The 20,633-nt window shown below is 39.9% G+C and overlaps 2 protein-coding genes and 2 long non-coding RNA genes across 4 annotated transcripts; 3 read left to right on the top strand and 1 right to left on the bottom strand.

Moving 5' to 3' along the window:
• The first annotated feature begins 2,323 nt into the window (after positions 1 to 2,323).
• Positions 2,324 to 6,958, top strand: LOC145708611 (uncharacterized). The gene is made up of 5 exons (XM_081786300.1): positions 2,324 to 2,626; positions 5,658 to 5,889; positions 5,997 to 6,159; positions 6,237 to 6,523; positions 6,567 to 6,958. Exons 1-5 carry the CDS (start codon positions 2,538 to 2,540, stop codon positions 6,819 to 6,821), a joined length of 1,026 nt encoding a protein of 341 aa, XP_081642426.1. The 5' UTR covers positions 2,324 to 2,537; the 3' UTR covers positions 6,822 to 6,958.
• Positions 6,959 to 7,346: 388 nt separating this feature from the next.
• LOC145708041 (uncharacterized) lies at positions 7,347 to 9,031 on the bottom strand. The gene is made up of 4 exons (XM_081785658.1): positions 8,465 to 9,031; positions 8,274 to 8,419; positions 8,167 to 8,233; positions 7,347 to 8,057 (listed from the first exon to the last, which is right to left on the bottom strand). The coding sequence occupies exons 1-4, from the start codon at positions 8,677 to 8,679 to the stop codon at positions 7,931 to 7,933; spliced, it is 555 nt and encodes a 184-aa protein (XP_081641784.1). The 5' UTR covers positions 8,680 to 9,031; the 3' UTR covers positions 7,347 to 7,930.
• A 7,078-nt stretch (positions 9,032 to 16,109) lies between these two features.
• On the top strand, positions 16,110 to 16,913 carry LOC145709764 (uncharacterized). Its single transcript, XR_014134938.1, has 3 exons — positions 16,110 to 16,564; positions 16,610 to 16,701; positions 16,748 to 16,913. It is a non-coding gene; the product is annotated as an uncharacterized LOC145709764 (long non-coding RNA).
• Positions 16,914 to 17,827: 914 nt separating this feature from the next.
• LOC145709493 (uncharacterized) lies at positions 17,828 to 18,947 on the top strand. The gene is made up of 5 exons (XR_014134897.1): positions 17,828 to 18,133; positions 18,179 to 18,536; positions 18,640 to 18,744; positions 18,788 to 18,805; positions 18,846 to 18,947. It is a non-coding gene; the product is annotated as an uncharacterized LOC145709493 (long non-coding RNA).
• Positions 18,948 to 20,633: the final 1,686 nt, after the last annotated feature.

Below are 20,633 nucleotides of genomic sequence, written 5' to 3'. Positions count from 1 at the left end.
ACGGATCTTAAACCAAAGGGTATTATTTCGAAAAATTTATTAGAAGGGCGCAGCTGCAATCGTAAGTTTTTCTTTAATTTCGATATTTGTGCATCCTCTTGAGGAAAGTGTTTATTGTTTTTATTCTCTGAAAATTGCCCGTAATAATTCGAAAAAACGACTTCAGATAAATATTTGATAGATAGGCTTTCACGGGTTAGACTAGGCGCGTTTCTACTTTAGAAACAGTTAAGATATATTCACTCAAAATATCGGGCATCAGTCAAAATATATTCAGTCCATTCTCAGATAACTTTTTCGTGCAGTCTTCAAGAACTCTATTCTAACTTCATGAGATTGAACTTCCTAGAGAATATTCACAGTAATCAAAAAAATCCAAGAGCGGCTGGGAGAAGACCTTCCCAAGAGGAAGTATTAAAAACAGGGGAAATTCCGGAACTGGCACGCGCAATATTCACAGCCTGTAAAAATCATCATCAATTCGAAAATTTCACAGTCAATAATAGTCTCATCGTTATTTGCTAGCAAAGATGAAGAATCTCAATAAGCACTTTGATATATTTGGCTCACTATTCACAGGACTAGAAACGCGCTTGAATTCCGTATTTGCATGTCAAAAAGTGGAAGTAGCTGCCAGCGCATAGTTCGCATGTTTTTGATCAACCGCCATGTAGCTTATTTGTAATTATTCGAGAAGAGAGCGTGCTAGAAAACAGTTTAACAAGCAGCGAGTTAGCTAGACCTGACGGAGACAGATTCTGTATTTGTTATCCTTTGATATGCAGGAACTTTTTTCTGGGTCACACAGACCCATTTTCGTTATTAAAAGTTCATCTTTTTGGGTGCCGCGTTATTCATCGACGACGGAATATTTCACAGCTACTGAAGTTCAGTCACTGAGTATATGAAAAAGAGATTTGAACAAATTTCAAGACATCGTTCAAAGTTGAACTTCTTAAATATAAATTTGAGCCCCTAAAGTACCCCGATTGAATTGTAAATGACAGTTGAGACACTGTGTTTGCGAATAAAGACAGACAAGTGAAAGGTGAGTCCATTTCAGCAATGTCCTTACGAGACATTCTGAAAATTCATTGGACTCCTCAGTCACTAATTTAGCCTCTTCAATAATGTAAATGGAATCGGTGGCTGACATGCTCCCCGGCTAGCAAACATCGCCAGCACATGTACGTGTGTTTTCTAATTGCCCAATCTATTAGAAAGAAATTATCTATTCCTTGTCAGCTCAATTCCAAAGGGACAGGCGCTAATTACTCAATTCCAGCCGCGTCGAATTCAATTTACAGTCGCTTCTCCGTGCCCAAGATTGAGGACTTGAAATCTTAGCTCTTGAAGATTTGAATTCCTCTTCTCGGAAAAGCCAATTGGAAAATTAGTCTTGATTGGGTAATTTGAGATTGGACACCCTTGAGAGATTGTAGACTCGATTTCCGGTGATAAGGTGGCCTCGTGCTCAAGCTCTGGCACTTGTGACCTAGATCGGCGGCGAGACAGGGCACCGACGCGGAAATAATTTCCATCCCCTTCCTCCCACTGTAATTATGGCCTTTCACACGTCCAGTTCTCTAATTGAGTAACGCAAGAATTTCAGAGAGACAGAGAATAGCCGGCTGTGTTTCTGTAGTTACAGTAGCTTACTCTAGAGAGTGTGTCCGAGCATGACGAGTTTCCATTAGTTCCTGTCCATTGGGTACGGTCGCTTTCAGCTGCGTCCATCCAACTTTTAACCTGTCAATCATCAACGTACTAATGCGTCTCATATCAGAAAATAACCACTCGAGCCTCTATTTTCAAAAAGCAAAAACAACACAATCATCAGAGAAACTGCAAACACTTTTTTACAAAAATACCATTTTATAACATAAAAAGAATTATTTAAAAACAATCGGTAAACATTCTTAATAGGATTTTTCATGTAGTCCGTTTCGATTTTGATTTAGAAGTTTTAAATCCTAAACTTCCGTAATTATGCCAAACAAACTTGTTGGCTCATTACGTCCCTTTTATGATAAACAGGGCACCAATGCTTCTTTTTTCGCTCTTTGCCAGATTTCGACAAAACTGTTCAGCTTGATTTTAAAAAAGTTGTTTATGTCTATCGCTAGAATTTGATCACGATAGAGAACTCTTTCGGCACATTGGAACATCCCGAATTGGTCTAAATTTCTTAGAGGCTTTCAAAAGGTTAGAATTTTTCTGACCTCGATTTTTTGGAGGGATTAAGGGTTGCAAGGGCGGATTCAGTTGAGTAACCGGACATTGACTTGTTTTGATTTCAGATTTGATTTGGGATCGGTTGTGCTGTTTACCTCCCTCGCGGCTTGCCCAACTTGGTGTTAGTGCAAAACAAACACGCCACTGGCGGGCGCGAGAGCGGAGAAAGAAAAGAAGAGCACTTCATCGCTAAAGAGCAAGAAATCATAAAGCACGCAAAGAGAACCATCATAATTGATAAGCTTCTTCATACTGTCCTAGGCAGATAGAGATACTCCAGCGCGAAGACGCCACAGAAGACAATGATTCTAGCGCTCCTCATATCCTCGGGTCTTGTCTGTGCCCGCAGCGATGAGCCCAAGAAGATCTTCTTGAACACAACAAATCCCAGGTATTTTTGAGTGTTTTTATCCGTCAAAAATTTAAATCCAAAGACTACTAGTAGAATATAACAATCATAAATTAGTGCGAAACTTCATAATAATCATAGTTTTTTTTTCGTTACCCGAATATTTATTTTTGATCTTTTTTTCGCTGAGATTGCGTTCTTAAAATCTTAATCGAACTTTCATGCTGCACAGAGTAATCGATTTTGCCATGGGTGGATACAGAGAATACAGGAGAAGATTAACTCTGATGAGATCAAGAGATCACTTCGCTTATCTCGCATACGTTATAAATTATTCAATGGCTAATAAGATCCTAAATCTGAATCCGCAAATGCTCTCCTCCCAGTAAAGTAAGACTCACTCAATACTGTATGACTTACTGTATGTGAGCTTAATCCATGCAGAACTCAAAGAGTTCAAAATACTCTTCTTTTCTGTTGAATCAACTTAAAATTATGCGCACTTTTCTTATCAAATTTAATGTTTTCGCGAAAAGTATGAGAATGTGACGACTTCAGAGGCTATCGTCTTCAACTGTGAAGGTTCACATTCTATTCCCCAAACGTGGGAATAATCTCGAGATTATCTCTCCGTATTTTTGCAGAGTTTTATTCGCACGGATACTGTCAATAACACAGCGCGAACTCACACACACTTCACGCAATTGAAGATGCTGTATTTGCCTAGCTAAGCTAAAGCTGCAATAACTTTTTACGTCTTTCCCAGTGCTGAATAAAAATCCGCTGGCAATGAAAGAATAATATACTTAGCGCCAGAATATCCGGGCCGATTCGTTCTCTTTAGACTTCTGATATAAGAAGATAATTATTACCGCCTCTTTATAAAAAGGCATTCGCGCGTATTCTTCGAAAAGTTCTTCTTTATCGAAAGCAATTATTGTCTGAAAGAAAATAGAGCAGTGCTGTATTGTTTCGGTTGCAGCTCTCGAGCGTTTTTTATCGACTTATAACTTCCGCTTTGGCTTCGCTGCACAAACCTCGGTAGCTTGATACTCGAAAACTTGGGCCACACTTACGGGCAATTTGGGCACGTTTTTATCAACCTGAGTGTAAATATTAGTACCGGATGTTCTTGAGCCATCGTTTCCGCCGCGCAAGGCAAAGCGACATCTCAGCAGGCAAAACTATTCTCTCGGGAGCTGAAAGTTTGTTCCTGCTGATGGATCTTTTAAGCGCCTGCAAATCTTTTATGCAGCTTGTCCAGCAGATAACAAAAGCAGAGCTCACAGAAGGAACGTTGACCTGTGGGCCTTAATTAAACCATCAATGGAAAGTAATTGTGTGCCTGGCATTTCGCGTGCGACGGGCCCATCGAGTTTTCACGATTTTTAAATTAAATTTATTTGGTTTTCATTTTCGCTCCAGCCAGCACGGCGGCACTTTCTCGAGCACATGGAATAACAAATGTCACATTTTCGATGTGGCTCTCTATCAAGCGGACTAGGCTTTTCTAGTGCCAGAGGTGATTTGCAAGGGACGTCTGCGGGAAATGAGAACACATGAATAGTACTCTTCCTTGATTCCCGGAGCTATTTCATAAAACTAGCGCAGGCGTCATGATAAGGCGGCGATAATTGATAAGGGGACTTACAAAGCAAATGAAGAATTCCCAGCTACGATGCGCTACGGCAGATGTTACTCAAGGGCGCAATGCGTGTGTGCCTAAATCGCTCTTGTTGTTTGCCATTTAAAACAAGTAAATCCGCGCTGACAGCATGGAGCAAATATTTTCTTGAGCTTCTACAAACAACATCAAAGGGGGAGTATGTCACACTCCTACGGCAAACTCATGTTGCCATCGGCGCACATCTTCTGACCAATTATTAGGCACACACAGCAAAAGTTTACTTATGCGCTCTTTCTAGCATTTCGGGCCAAGAAGTTTTGACACGCTTTTGTGTATCTTCTTTCTTTGAAAATTTTTGTGGCCGAGTTCGCCAGATTTGCTGAGAACGAACTATTATGGAAACACAACGAAACGCACAGAATTTGATTTACATGGTCGGAATGATGAAAAGACCATCATCGTGCGCAGCTTGTGCCCCCTCAAGTGCTCAGCACTTGTCCATATTTCTCAAGCACTTTCTGTCAATAAGGCCGCGAGTTTTACGACAACAGAGGAGTATTTGAGCCTGCCTTAATTAAGGGCCCGGGAAAAAAAGAACGAGCTTACGTTTTTGAAAAGCTGATGATACTCCAAAACTTCTGACTCGCTTGAATCGAGCCATTCTAGTATTGGCATGACGATGTTTTCATTGTTTGCAATGGCAAATCAAAGTAGCGTATATCCGATGGGCGGGGGTATTATGCTTGATCAGACGATAGTTCAAAGCAGAGAATGCACCTGCTTCATCAGACTCACCTTGACAGCACTCATGTCAAAAAATACTGAACAACGTGTTCCTCTTTGATTTCAATTCCCGTTCTATTCGCCGATAAGGATCCCACTTCCATTATTAAGTTGAGACCAAAGATTTTATACCGTGTTTTTCATGCATGATACCTTAATATCAAGTGTGGCTTGAAGACGTTAGACGATATCTAGCGTTTGCCAACTGTCAAATTGACAATCGAAAATGGTAGAAGAAGAACTGTATCATCAGTTTAAGGCCATACTATCATCAGCATCTTATAATTGTACATAATCCGGGGCCGAGAGAGTTTCTAATGCGTTTTCCTCAGCGGATCATCCACTCTTTCCGTCGCGCCTTATCATCCTTATCACTTTTAATACGTGCCCGCTACAGCTCTTGCCGCATATTATCCCTAACTCACCAGTAGTCATCATTGACAATAATCTTCGTTCTAACACAAAATTATTCCTGAATCACGCGATTTTACTTGCTCCAGAAAGAGTTATAAGACAGTGTACATGTCACATATTCCATTTGCAGAACCGTGTTTGATGGAGTCTATCTAAACTTTGTGACAATTTTCAAACAAACGCTCTATTACTCTATTTATCAATTGGCTCTTTTTTATCTTCCTTCTGAAAGTTCACCGTCTATTTAAGCTTCTATGGGGATATGGAACTGAATATCGAGCTGGGAGACAAGATCGACATCTTTTGTCCTTTGGTCGACACCTTCGAAGAGACTCTAAATAGCGAGAATCCGCTTTTTCTGACTCTTTGGGCCGTTGATAAAGACGGATACGACAACTGTTCGATAAATGGAAGCACAAGCAAGCGAATAATCAGATGCACAGTGCCGAATTACGAAAAAAAGTTCACCATCAAAGCAACAGTAAGTTAATTGTATACAAACGAACTTCGCAAACTTGACAGAAATAAGAATATATCGCCCCGTTAATGTTCATTTGCTCAAATAAGCGAACTGATTTGATCATTCAGAGCTTCAGCGCGCTTCCCGGAAGCTTATTGTTTGAGGAAGGAGAAACGTACTACTTTATCGTGCCAAATTACGGAAGAGAACTTGAAGATATCGAAGAGATCAACTCGGATGGTGGCTTGTGCAGGTCCCACAACATCAGATTTGCTATTCATGTCCGTTCAGGTAATTTAGAACGATAACATTGAATTGGACGCCTGTTCTAACTTCTTTTTTGCGAGTTTAAAATTTCGAGTTTATAGCTGATTGGGAGCCTGCAAAGCCAACAAGCGAAACTCTGGTCAAAGAGTCCGAGATATTTTATGAAGATACCATCGATGGAGAAATCATTGAGGAGCGCTCATCCGAAGAACCTTCTTGGGAGATGTGGTTTGGCATTTTAATCGGAGCGTCTCTCGTCATGCTCGTCGTCTTATGCTCGTTATGCGTCATTTTTCTTGTTCGAAGGAGAGTCCCGCCGAAAGAATTCGTTGAGAGCTCGCATGGCACCTTTGGACATATGTGGGATAGGAGTATTGACGAATACGAGGTGAGAACATGAATTTTCCATTGAAACTTATTTTTTGCTTCAGAACATGACAATCGTAAAAGAGGGCAATCGGCAGGTGATCACAATCGACCGCCGCGGCGACTCGTCTCATCTGAGCAATCCGATGGTGAATCCCTCTTTGCGTCCCAAAAGCTGCCACTTTTCCTCCGATCTAGCTACTCAGAGTTCAACGCTCACCGATGAAACGCAGAGTCTTATTGACGAGCCAAACTTTAGAAGTCAAAACGCGCAAAATCAAATACAGCTGACTCGCGAAGGCTTCGTTGTTCAAGTGTAAATTGTTGATATTTTTCTTGACTACTATTTTCTTTACTTACAGATATTGTTATTCTGTTTTGAGTTCCATAATTTCTTCCGAATTCCTTTCAAAATTTGTTATATAAACATGTAAATAAAACATCGACCCTAGCTCTACCTATTCTACAGTTCCTTTACGAAATCATAATCCCGAGCATCCGCGTCTTAAAAGTCTCCGTCCCCTTATCGATATTGTAGAGGGCGCTCGTAGCTTCGAAGGTTTTCATGATAGTAAAATTTCTACTCACAACGAATTTCCCAAGGAGAGAAAGAGAGACGTGATGAACGTACAGCTCCTGGTGTGTTCGCTTTTCGCGATAGAGCGAGTACGCGGTGATTGTAAGTACAACTCGGTTGCAAAGATTTTATTACAGTCTAAGAGATTAAATAAGTCTATTCAAAAGGGTCTTTTGGTTCAACGAGGTTGTCGTGGGATTCTTTACTTGTTTTGCAAAAATTAATATTTCATCATTTAAATCGAGAATTTCGCAGTAAAACTTTCCTTTGTACTTTCTCACGAGTTCTTGAACAGGTACATTGTTCGGCATACATAAATAATTGAGCATAAAGTACATGTATAATTCATTCAACGGCTGATCAGAGTCGCTCATCCAAAATCCATTCTTTCTGCGGTTCATATGTTGCAGAGTACCTACGATTTTTTAAAGCTAGGGTGAAGTTACTTCTCGCTCATAATCCTGTAAGGAATTAATTCGGATCTGTCAGAAATACGACCAACTTGTAGGCACCTAGGCACTTTACGTTTACAGCGTGCACTATTGACAATACGAATTTCTTGAACCAGGCCTCGCATCGAAGCTTTTTTAAGCTCCCCTTCATTGTAAATCTTCTTCTGCAAACGGTTCTGCAATTTTGATGGTCATCGCAAATAACTTTTGCCGATGGACTTGGGCCAAGGGGAAAGCATTCTTGCGCGGCTGAGTTCATTTTAAAGTTTGACACTTTTGGATACTGAGTTTGGGGATGTCAAAGATGAAAACTGTACTAGTGACGTAACATTTACGTAGTTTCGTTATTTCCTCGCTACTCCAAAACAGTCTTCTTTGCCTTTGAATAGCTGACACACCCTTACTGAAGTTGTTTGCGGCTGCCATCCGCGCGCAAAGTTTGTTTTACTTCTAAGGCGACGAATTCGGACTCGTACTTTCCAAAAAGTGATATCTTCTGAGGACTCGTGACGTCAAAGTTGATCTCGCTAAATATTTTTCCGGTGTCATTTCTAGTCTTTATTTGTTATTTATAAATATAAAGACCGACTTTTTGAAATTAACGAGGATAGTACTGATTTCAAAGACCTTACTCACCGTTCAATAGGCACAATCTTCACGACTTCATATTTAACGGACTCCTTTAGTTCTGGGTTGCTACTTTCTAGATTACTATTTATCGTTTATAACGATTTCAAGAGTACCTTTGTACCAGACGAATTTGGCTTCCCAATCAGCGTCTTCTTTGCCATAGCTCAGCAAGTTGAAACTGGCCTCAACATCATGCCACAACGGAACTTTTAACAGACTTGTTGACCAGTGAACAGAGGAGTCTTCCTTTTTCATATGTCTAATAAATCGCGGTTATACTGATAGGAGAAAGGGTAGACTTTACCTGGTATGATACTTGGGCGAGTAGTTATCACCGATGAAGACAGCCTCATCACTTGGAAGATTTTCATAAATCAAAGTATCAGCTTCGTTTTCTTTCATGAATTGCGCTCGATCATAGAAGGAAATAGACGGAAGCTTACAACCGACAATTGTGAGCATCTTATGATTTGTCTCGTAGTTATTTTCCTGTGCACCAGCTTCGGGTGTTTTCCACATACACCCTTTGCCTCGTTTCCAGCCATTATTGCCGTTGAACTCGCAGATTCCAATCGAGAATCCAGGCGTGTTCACCTCAACTCTTACTTCATCACCCACACTTTCTAAATCCCTCTCTTCGAACCAGCTGAGCTCGCTACCATCACCACAATTCGGTACAAGAAGGTCAAAATTGCTAGTTTCTTCTTTCGTATTCCATCCAAAAATGCACTTATTATTTTTAACAATTCCCGCCAAAAAAATGTCATCATTGACAACGGTTGTTTTCGCGCGACAAATCGCATCCCCATTTGGATATTTCGCTGCTGCATGGATGTAGGGCCTTTCATATTCTTTTAATGGATGCTCCTGCACAAGTAATGATAGCTTTTAAATAAATTCTCAGCCTAAATTTATATGAGAAAATCCGATTCCTATCCAGTCATAAAACTTATCATGACTTCCCCAGTTGCTCAAACCAAAACATCCGCCGGCCAAAGTGGTGAAAATCCTCATAATTCTCTAAAATTTGAAATTTTTAGCAAAATTTGACGAAAATTTGGGTTGGTGCCTTTGTTGAATTTTACTGCATGGCTAATTTCACACGATTACGAGCAAATATTGAACGTGCCTTGTTTCAAATATAACTTTTAGATGGGGACGATATGAAATTCACCGATGCACAGAAATTGTTTTGGGAAGCTTTCGATCACGATAGATGGATGCTAATGGATAAGTCCGAAAAACAGAAAGCCGTGGTCAAACCCTGGATCGAGAACGAGCGCGATCCGAGACACACTATTTTCTATGAAATGGATTTTAATTTCCCTAAACAGACAAGGTTCTAAGTGCGTACTTTTGTAGTAGGGAAATTTTTTACCTGCCCAAGTTATACAGAGGCTCTTATCCTTAGTTTTTAAAGTTTCAAGGCTAAACCTAACCAAAAACAATTTCGAACCTATTATTTATCGAGGCGCTGTACGAGCAGCAATGGACCTCATATCGTCCGAAACTTGCATCGACTTTCAAGAACTTACAAGCCCAAAAAGACGGCCAAGCGATTATTTATCTATTGCTGATAGATAGGGTTATAAGATGAACATTTGGCCCATTTTTCTAGCATAGTCTAGGGGTCTTATGATAGAGTTTTAGAAAGCCTAGAAGCTGAGCTCTCATTTGGGCACAATATCAAGTGGTGTGCGTCATCCCCGCAAGGCAATTTATGGGACCTGAAGTTCCGAAATAGGCGATTGAACTGTTCCGTTGATTTTTGGGCGCCGAGGTTCACTCGAAATGGTTCGTAAGTAGGCGCTAGAAACTCGACTTTTGGAAGAATAACGTTTTACGGTGACTTTTGAGCCATTTAGAGTGAACCCCAGCACCCAAAAAATCAATTAAAGAGTTCTAGTGCCTAATTCGGACTTTCAGGTCCTATAAATTGCCTTGCGTGAACTAGATCACTTGATATTGTGCCCAAATAAAAGCTCAGCTTCCGGGCTTTCTAAAACTGTATCATTAGACCCCTAAACTAAGCTAGAAAAATGGGCCAAATTTTCATCTTATAACCCTACTGATAGAGGCGGTTGCTACAGCTACGTTGGGAAAACTGGCGGAGAACAGCCCATTTCTCTTGGCCCTGGATGCAAAAACTTAGGCAAGGCCGCACATGAGCTAATTCATGCGCTGGGATTTATACACGAGCACCAAAGATCCGACCGAGATGATTATGTCGATATCTTCCTCGAAAATGTCAGTTCGACTTGTTTAACATCTGGCAAAGGCTCCTGTGCTGGAAATTTCAATAAAGCGCCCGACGGTCTGATGACTTTTTATGGTGAATATGACTTTAACTCTGTCATGCACTACGGCGGATACTCATTTTCAAAAGGTATTCTATACAGATAGCATATTATTAATTCTATGTATCAACTATAAGTTATGGTTATGGTCCATAACTCTTACCCTTACCCTAGATCATCCGTACCTAAGTGAACCAATATATTTTTAGCGCCAATCAAAAGCAACCCAACGATCGTCAAGAAAAATACTTTGGAACCTATCGTAGAACAGCGCGTTCGTCCGTCTGTCATGGATATTTTGAGGATCTGTGAAATGTACGGCTGTGGTGATTACTGCGGAGGAGATTCAACAAGAAAAATATGTGATAATGGAATCGATATTTTCTGGGAAAGTAGGCTATGTGACGGCTTCAGTCAGGGTTCTGCTTATAGTTACGTTACTATTGTCTATATTTTATATGTAGCCAAATGTAGTAAAAATTGTTTTAGTTTAGTTTTTTCAAATTAACTCAACGCTGTAAAAATAGAAAGAACCTGCGTAATGATTGCCCTGATGGGTCAGACGAATATCACTGCGAAACCTGCCAAAATCAAGGAACGAGTTCTTGGAAATGCCGGCAGAGCTCGCAGTGTATTTTAATGGAAAAAGTTTGTGACGGGCGAATGGACTGCGATGATGGTTCTGATGAAGAGAGTTGTCAAGCACAATGCTGTGACAATTTCAAAATTAAGGACTTTGAATTTTCGAAGAGCACAGCCAGATCTGAATACAATGTGTACGAGTCACAAGAAGGAATGATGATAAGGTTTTAGTTTGAGAATATTTCAGTGATAAATGTTTTTTAGCTGGAACCCAGGTCAATTTTGGGAGCTACGGCAGCGAGTGAAAGGTGGAACAAAAGTGATTGGTTTCTCGAAGACAAAAACAACTTGTCCAAGTTCGTCCCAAGTAGACTGGAGCATTTACAGTTTTATGAAGTTCTCACCGATGTCATTGATTGAGTGCACAACAAGAAAAATGATCATCGTTCTCAGCTCGGTTCCATTGAGAATACGAGACGAAGGAACCAAAAATGCTCATTTTTGTTTGGACAATATTGTCAGAAAGCCATTTAATACCTACAAATTTGAAGATGCTAAATCGGAACTAGAGAATTTTGATGAAGTATGCGAGATAGACGTCGTTGTTATTCTTCAGAAGCTGATTTCGATGCTGAAAAAGGTTCCAGTCAACCATGGAGGATGCAAAGTTTACACATTCTTAGGAAAGGGTTGAATTAATCGCGGTTAATGGCAATAATACAGCGATAACCTTCAACGAAAGAAACTAACTCTTGAAAGGCTATTCACGACCAACAAGTGCTGCGGATGCACTCTACGATGAACTAGTAGAGCTGATGCTATCAAAAGACTGCAAGTTAATCCATTCGAATACTAAACAAACAGAGAAATGCAGAAACCGTCGAGCACTCAATTTCGATTGGCTTAATATCTTTTATGATATGGAAGAAGAAGAGGAGGAATCAAACAGCTTATACTTTGACAATGAATTCGACGACACTGGAACTGGAAGCTCGTTCAAAGAACTAGCTGCATTAACGGGAGGAGCCGAACGGTCATGGCAAGCGAAACCTTGGCTAGATTTTTGTGAGACAAACAGAGCTTGCGGAAACTTTTCGGAAACAACTGGCATGTTACAAGAGTTCGAATCATTTGATTGCTCACTTAGTGGCTGCTGTTTCGACAGTGACCACCAGGAACGGGCTCGATTTTACATAAGAACTAGAGATAAATATTCAGTTGTCAAAAATCTTGAAGAATAATGACAACAGAGTAAGAAAGAGAACCTAGAAAGAGATGCTTTTGCAAAGCTGATTCTAAATCAGAAAGTTGCAAATATGAAGAGCAATCGCCTCCGGTAGGCGTGCGATTTGAAGAATCTTCGATTGGACAGATGATGAAAGATGATGGTGGTTTATCAACTAGTAAAAATAAGAGTAAAAAGAGCAAAAAATCTAAGAAGGACAAAGATCAAATACCAACAGAAACGCCAACACCTATCACAGTGGATATGACGACAATTTATGAAACAACAGTGCCATTTGAAGCAACGACTCTGTTCCCGGACACGACAACATATACAACTACGGCAATAACCACCTCGACAGCTACTACAACTACGACAAGTACAACAACAAGTACAACAAGTACAACAACAAGTACAACAACAACCACAACCAGTACTACGACAACAACAACAAGTACAACAACAAGTACAACAACAAGTACAACAACAAGTACAACAAGTACAACAACAACCACAACCAGTACTACGACAACAACAACAAGTACAACAACAAGTACAACAACAAGTACAACAACAAGTAAAACAACAAGTTCAACAACAAGTACAACAACAAGTACAACAACAAGTACAACAACAAGTACAACAACAAGTACAACAACAACCACAACCAGTACTACGACAACAACAACAAGTACAACAACAAGTACAACAACAAGTACAACAACAAGTACAACAAGTACAACAACAACCACAACCAGTACTACGACAACAACCACAACCAGTACTACGACAACTACGACAAGTACAACAACAAGTACAACAACAACCACAACAACAAGTACAACAACAACCACAACCAGTACTACGACAACTACGACAAGTACAACAACAAGTACAACAAGTACAACAACAACCACAACCAGTACTACGACAACAACAACAAGTACAACAACAAGTACAACAACAATTACAACAACAAGTACAAGATCAAGTACAACAACAACCACAACCAGTACTACGACAACAACAACAAGTACAACAACAAGTACAACAACAAGTACAACAAGTACAACAACAAGTACAACAACAAGTACAACAACAACCACAACAACAACCACAACCAGTACTACGACAACTACGACAAGTACAACAACAAGTACAACAACAACCACAACAACCACAACCAGTACTACGATAACAACAACAAGTACAACAACAAGTACAACAACAAGTACAACAAGTACAACAACAACCACAACCAGTACTACGACAACAACAACAAATACAACAAAAAGTACAACAAGTACAACAACAACCACAACCAGTACTACGACAACAACAACAAGTACAACAACAAGTACAACAACAAGTACAACAAGTACAACAACAACCACAACCAGTACTACGACAACAACAACAAGTACAACAACAAGTACAACAAGTACAACAACAACCACAACCAGTACTACGACAACAACAACAAGTACAACAACAAGTACAACAACAAGTACAACAACAAGTACAACAAGTACAACAACAACCACAACCAGTACTACGACAACAACCACAACCAGTACTACGACAACTACGACAAGTACAACAACAAGTACAACAACAACCACAACAACAAGTACAACAACAACCACAACCAGTACTACGACAACTACGACAAGTACAACAACAAGTACAACAAGTACAACAACAACCACAACCAGTACTACAACAACAACAACAAGTACAACAACAAGTACAACAACAATTACAACAACAAGTACAAGATCAAGTACAACAACAACCACAACCAGTACTACGACAACAACAACAAGTACAACAACAAGTACAACAACAAGTACAACAAGTACAACAACAAGTACAACAACAAGTACAACAACAACCACAACAACAACCACAACCAGTACTACGACAACTACGACAAGTACAACAACAAGTACAACAACAACCACAACAACCACAACCAGTACTACGATAACAACAACAAGTACAACAACAAGTACAACAACAAGTACAACAAGTACAACAACAACCACAACCAGTACTACGACAACAACAACAAATACAACAAAAAGTACAACAAGTACAACAACAACCACAACCAGTACTACGACAACAACAACAAGTACAACAACAAGTACAACAACAAGTACAACAAGTACAACAACAACCACAACCAGTACTACGACAACAACAACAAGTACAACAACAAGTACAACAAGTACAACAACAACCACAACCAGTACTACGACAACAACAACAAGTACAACAACAAGTACAACAACAAGTACAACAAGTACAACAACAACCAAAACCAGTACTACGACAACAACAACAACTACGACGACTACGACCACCACCACTACGACGACTACGTCAACTACGTCTACGACGACTACTACAACGACCGCTTCTACGACAACTACAACAATACCGACGACAAAATTCACGACTATGACTACAACTATGAATACGACAACAACAAAGTCAGCCACAACGACAGCAACTTTCACTACTTCAAAAAGAAAGAGAATTATGAGTACGACGGTTCCAAACACAAGCAGAATAGCAAGAAAAAATATGACGGAAAAAATAAAACCGACGCTAACTTTACCAATTCAGTCTAGTAAGTTTTCTACTACTCATGAATCAATTATCTCAGCTGTGCCTACCACGTCTCCACTAAATGTTGCGGACAGACTGCTCCCTAACATCGGTGAGTCCCCATCGAATTTGACAGAGCAGAACGAATCGTTGAATGCTGTGTCTGAGAGAGTAATCCTTGAACCGCAATTTAACCACGGGAAAGTATTGTCTCAGGCCCGTTCTCAAAATAAACGTGTGGAAGCGAGTAGAATTGGCAGCATCGAAGTAACGCTCGCCGCCTGGTGTGTCACATGCGATAATGCGCGCGACATTTCTGAGTGCACTGAAAAGTCCATTGTTCACCAGATTCCATTTGCTTCACTGAATACCGATCTCAGGCGCGAGTTCATTATATAAATAGACTTGCATAATTGAGCTTTTTTAAAATCGATAATTTTCCTAACGAAGTATTTTTACACTGTAAATGAACTCTAATTAGCTGGTGAATGGCGAAAATATAATCTTACTCACAGCTGGCTGCAAGAAGAAAGACGCTTGTCTTATGCAGGAAAGGGAATCAAAGAAAACCTGCTCTAACCATCGATCTCGAAACTGGTCCTGGTGCTATCAATGCTGCGAGGACAGTGGATGCAACTCAAAATAAACATCTGAGCTTTAAGAATAACTGAAATGTATATTCTCGCTCAATTTTCTGTAGATAGAAGTACTTTTCAATAAAAATTGGTCTCCCATTACAATTTGGAGAATAGACGATGAACGTGATCTTCAGTTGCCGCTTGAAATTCGCTCAATGTTTTATAAGCCGCCATAATGCAGATAACGGGACAGAATGAGCGCATTAAATCAAGCTCATCTCCTGTACATCTGAGCAGATGCATCACATGTTGAGAAAACACCGGATTCTTTTTTATTAATCAAAAATCATCATCCCGATTAAATATCGTGGTGCACCTTCAGCTCGAATCCAATCAATCGCTTAATCTGGTTAGTCGAGCAGAGTATTACATTTTCCATTCTTATAATATTTAACCCTTCATTTTCTCATTTAATATAGTCTTTTTTATAGATAGCAGTGATAGGATAAGGGATTAACCCCTTAATAAGAATGCTATGTTAATTTGGAACGTATGGAATTAATATTGTTTTTCATGCGAAGTATGTCAGTTCCAATTTCCTCAATTTTTCTACTACCATAATTTATGAAGTCTAATTTGTGCGCCCCAATCAATAGTCAATTGACAATAGATTAGAATAATAATTCTGTCTATAATTTAGCACATTGATGTTAGACCCAGGTTTAATATCACAACCGGTCTTTTTTTCTAACGAATATATCCTAAAACTGCACTGAAAACCCACATCAGAAGTGCAAGGAGATTAAATTATAAAAGACAAATCGTCGAAAATGAGAAATTAATGCTCTACTACTTAAATATTGAGCGTCGCGGTACTTAAAAAATTCTACAATCAGACCAAGTAACATTGATCTTGAAAAATGCTTCCATTCTTGACTGTGAAAATAAGTTACGCATGTCATAATTTTTGCTCATCCTTGAGTTCTGCTCCTTATTGCCGCCACTAGAGGCGCCGAGTATAAGACACAAAAAAGGACGAGATTTTCTCTATCCCTGACGCTCTGAGACAATTACTCTCAAGAAAGAGGAAACAAGAGAAAATATGAGTACGCCGATTTATCAAATAAAATCAGACATTAAATTGTATTCAGATTTACTGTGTATGCTGGCGAGTGTCTTAACAACTGCAAATTCAATGAGCGCCGGTCATATTCTAGCGCAAGGCAGCTACGATACTCCAATGGTAATGAAAGAAACCACTTATTAACTCAACTATTAATTTATAAAAGTTTATGTCGTACAAACGCGGACGCGACTTTTTCAACTCAATGTTCGACGAGGATAACGACTTCCGTGCTGGTCCCCATGCATACATGACTGCTTTAATTTGAAATGGAAAAACTGAATAACGTGTCACCATTTAACGACCCCAAATCTACTTTTCTCGAAAATAAATATTTATCAAAAAAATAAAAAAAACGGTCTGCTCAATTCTCAGGCAGGCGAGATTCTCCTTCTCAAAAAGAGATGTTTGGATGTGAAGAAGGGGGTTTAATTTATTTTTAATAGTACCGAATCGAAAAGTAAGAACTTTAAGATTGAACCCCGAATTCGGACAATCATTGCATAGGAACATCCAGGCTAGGCTTCATTTCGCTTATTTATCTGATATAAGAATAGCTGTTGACTGAATTCGCAAGAGAATGTCCATCAGACAGCGCTGTGATCGGGCTTACAGCCGCCAGCCTCATGCACGGCGAAAGAAAGAGAGATCAAAATGATTAACATCAAATTTCATTCGCCCGATACAGATTAATTCTGCCTTCTATAATTCTCAATAGCTGGTTCTTCTGCCGTCTTCTTGTACGGAATTATAAGCATCTTTCGCGATCATCTTTTGGTAAGGATTGAAATCAAGGAATAGATTGACGTTAGTCTAGCGTTGCGTAATGATAGAAAAAAATAGAATATAATCGGGCTGAGGGAGATTCGGAATATAATATCATTCTGCTCCCTGGTTTAGCCAGTGTCCTCTAAAATCGATGATGAGTCCTCGGAATTCCATTCAAAGTCCTCCTCAATCTTCCAATGGCACGAGTGCTTTCCTCCCTCGCGGGCATTCTGTGGCTTTATCGGCGAACATGGGGATTTTGTGACTACAGGATGGGTCTTGGCATGTGCCGTTTGGGTTGGTATCTAGACGAAGCAACGCTAGCTATTTCATCACTTCTGGTAGCGTTTTACACAGTTGTAAGGCGAGTTTCCAACTAAAGATAGACTGACTTAATAATACATCGATGAGAAACAAAAATATAGATGGAAAATTATCATTTTCCCTCTTTCCGCGAAAACTGACAGCTGGACTGGGATAATTCTTCCGGCAAAAGTTTCTCAATTGGTGATAATTCTTCATAAGTTTTGTTTATAATTGAGACCTTGGTAGATAGATAATTTTGATTTGGACTATTCCTTTTACTTATCTTATCACGGCCGATTTTCTGGCCGAGATTTTTGAGCTGGACAAGTTTCGTTCCACGCCTTGGCCGTCTTGCAGCTTGTCAGACGACGATCCGAAGCAATCCGCCAATATTTGGATGATAACGACCGCTATATTCTTCATTCTGCCTCTTATTATCTTCCTTATTTTCGCCATTGCAACGATGATTTCTCTGAAGGCGAGTCGTTGCTACTAACAGACGAGACTGAAACCTTTTTGTTAGAAGCGGAATTTCCGTTTCAGAGCGATCTCTACATGGCAGCATTCTGAACGTACCTCGATCATACGCTTGTTTGGAGTAATGTCTTCTTATGTAATCGGTTACTTTCCGCTGGCTCTGTACTATGCGATTTCAAGGGAAAGTTTCACAGAATCAATCGTTTATGCTGACTTTAGTTGAGAAATGTGGAACAAAATTCAGTTACAAGGCATTTTCGGTTTAAACATCCTAATAAGCATTTTTATTTTGAAAATCATATTTTTGACCTTATGTGAAGTATCACGAGGAACTGGTAGGCTTGGAAACAGATAGCATTGATGGTATTCCGGGAACTGATGAGGAGGATTTCGTCACGCACACGGTAACATTATCATCGTCTATTGTTTCCCTTTATAATCAATCATCTTATTATATTTCTAGGCCAGACCAAATATTCAGACAATTGTAGAAAAAATCCTCTTTAGGCAAAACTCGATTACGGATTCGCGATTACCGCTTTTTTCCTGCGAAGAATTGTGGAGCTTTGTAGCCCGATTTTCCACGTTTACATCAGCAAGAGACTTGTCAAGGTGCTCTTATATTTTTCTGAATGTAAAACTATTGAAAATTTAGACAACGAACCAAAGAAAGGTAACAGCCATTCAATCAAAGTGCTGAATAATTGTTCAAGGCGACTTTTGATGAAAATAACAAGAGCAGGAAGAAAGGCATTTCAAAGCAGCCTTCGACGGATACAGTTTGCACAAATTATTGAATAAACTTCGGGGCGTAGAACGTTTTTATGAAATCTTATTTTCCATTTCATCTTGAGAGGAGCAAATCGAAATGGCATATTTTATATCCAGGGTCTCTGCAGAAAAATTATTGACTCTCAATGACGGCCCCTCAATTCCATAAGATACACCCGGAGACTCGGCATAGTTTCTTTGAATTTCATAATTTCAAGTCGATCTTTCGAGGTGAGTCGGAGTTACTTTCCCCAAGTTGTGACATTTTGGTCAGTGACAGATTTCACCTCTGGGGTAGTGCTGGCCTTTTACCCCGCGCGGCCGACGTGACCCGAAAAGGTTAAAACTAAAAAATATATTTTTCCGGAGAGTAGTTTCAAAAGGAAACACAGGAGTTTCATAAGCACTGACTTAATCCTACTGATTTGTGAAGTGATGCAAGATGCATTAGAAAGGGCTTCTCAGATAGGGAGAATTTGAAATCGGCGAGAGTCAGCGAAACCAGGCGCCTGAGAAATAAAGATCGCGATATCGTTTCCGTCAAAGGAGAACGAAGGTGGAAAAAAAGGTCAGGCACGCGTACGTCCGACGCTAGGGGAACCGTTGTGTTTCTGATTTGAGGCAATAGATTCTGTTGCGCCTCGGTGCGCACAGAGAGACCGGCGACGGGGGCTGATCCTCAAAATATTACTACTCCAACAAAATCAAAGATACGTCAATCAACTTTGACCTTTCTTCGGGAATCTTAGAGGCGCCTCCGACAAAAACAGCTTCATCCTAGCTGCCCCCAGGTAAATTCTAACTTGTTTTTCGTAATAACACAGCGAAACACAATGAATATTACGAAAGAAAAGAAAACAATAATCGTCGTGTTAATTTCTTGACGCGTCGTATTTACCGCTAGTATCAGAATCTTGGTTCTGAAGCGTGCGTCTCCGCCTTTTATGCCTCCTTTTTGTATAGAATTGGAATAAAATGTTCATGAAACGACGATTTCCCACGATTATCTTATCAGTAATTTTCTCATGATGAAAAATTCGTCGTGGGAAAATTTTAAGACCACCTGTTTAAATGAAATAATTAGTTATTCAGAAAGGCTAAGGTCAACTGTTTATATCATAAACTTTATAAGGTTGAAAATTTATGATGATGGAGCGGTGGGGCGCGTGACCCCGAGGTCAATGATCAGCCAATGACAGCATTAGAGTTTACTATTTCCGGCCCAAACTTTCACTCCTCGCCGCCCAGAGAAGCTCAAAGAGCTCGTATCAAGATATTTTCGCAGAGCCGTTGTTGTTTCAATTCTCCCCGGAACGCGTAAGAAGCAGTGAGAGAAAATGAAATTATCATAAGTAGTTGTCTCATCGATTAGCGCCAAGAAGTCTAGACAGAATAACGCAAATATGCATGAGGAATGAAAGATCCAATTTTCACTTTCACTTCTCAAAAAATAAAAAAGTCCGATTGATGTTTTCTCCAAAGTAATGTATAAATATTTTCAGTGACCTGGGGAAAATATGACGAGGCTGGAAATGACCGAAGGTCACGTTTCAAGTTGAAGAGCGGGTGATTGACTTGCGCTTTAAGATAATCCGGTGTTGTGCGGCGGACACCGACGGAGAGTAAGTTGGCTATAACCCCAAGGCGCTGGTTTGGCACCTCCTCCGCATGTCGTGACCTGACCCGCTGGTTGGAATGATTCAAAGCGCATTTTGATTGGCGCCGTGCAC

Source organism: Oikopleura dioica, chromosome XSR (genome assembly GCF_907165135.1).
Source record: "Oikopleura dioica chromosome XSR, OKI2018_I68_1.0, whole genome shotgun sequence".
NCBI lineage: Eukaryota > Metazoa > Chordata > Appendicularia > Copelata > Oikopleuridae > Oikopleura > Oikopleura dioica.
This window is presented reverse-complemented; position numbering and strand designations above follow the sequence as displayed.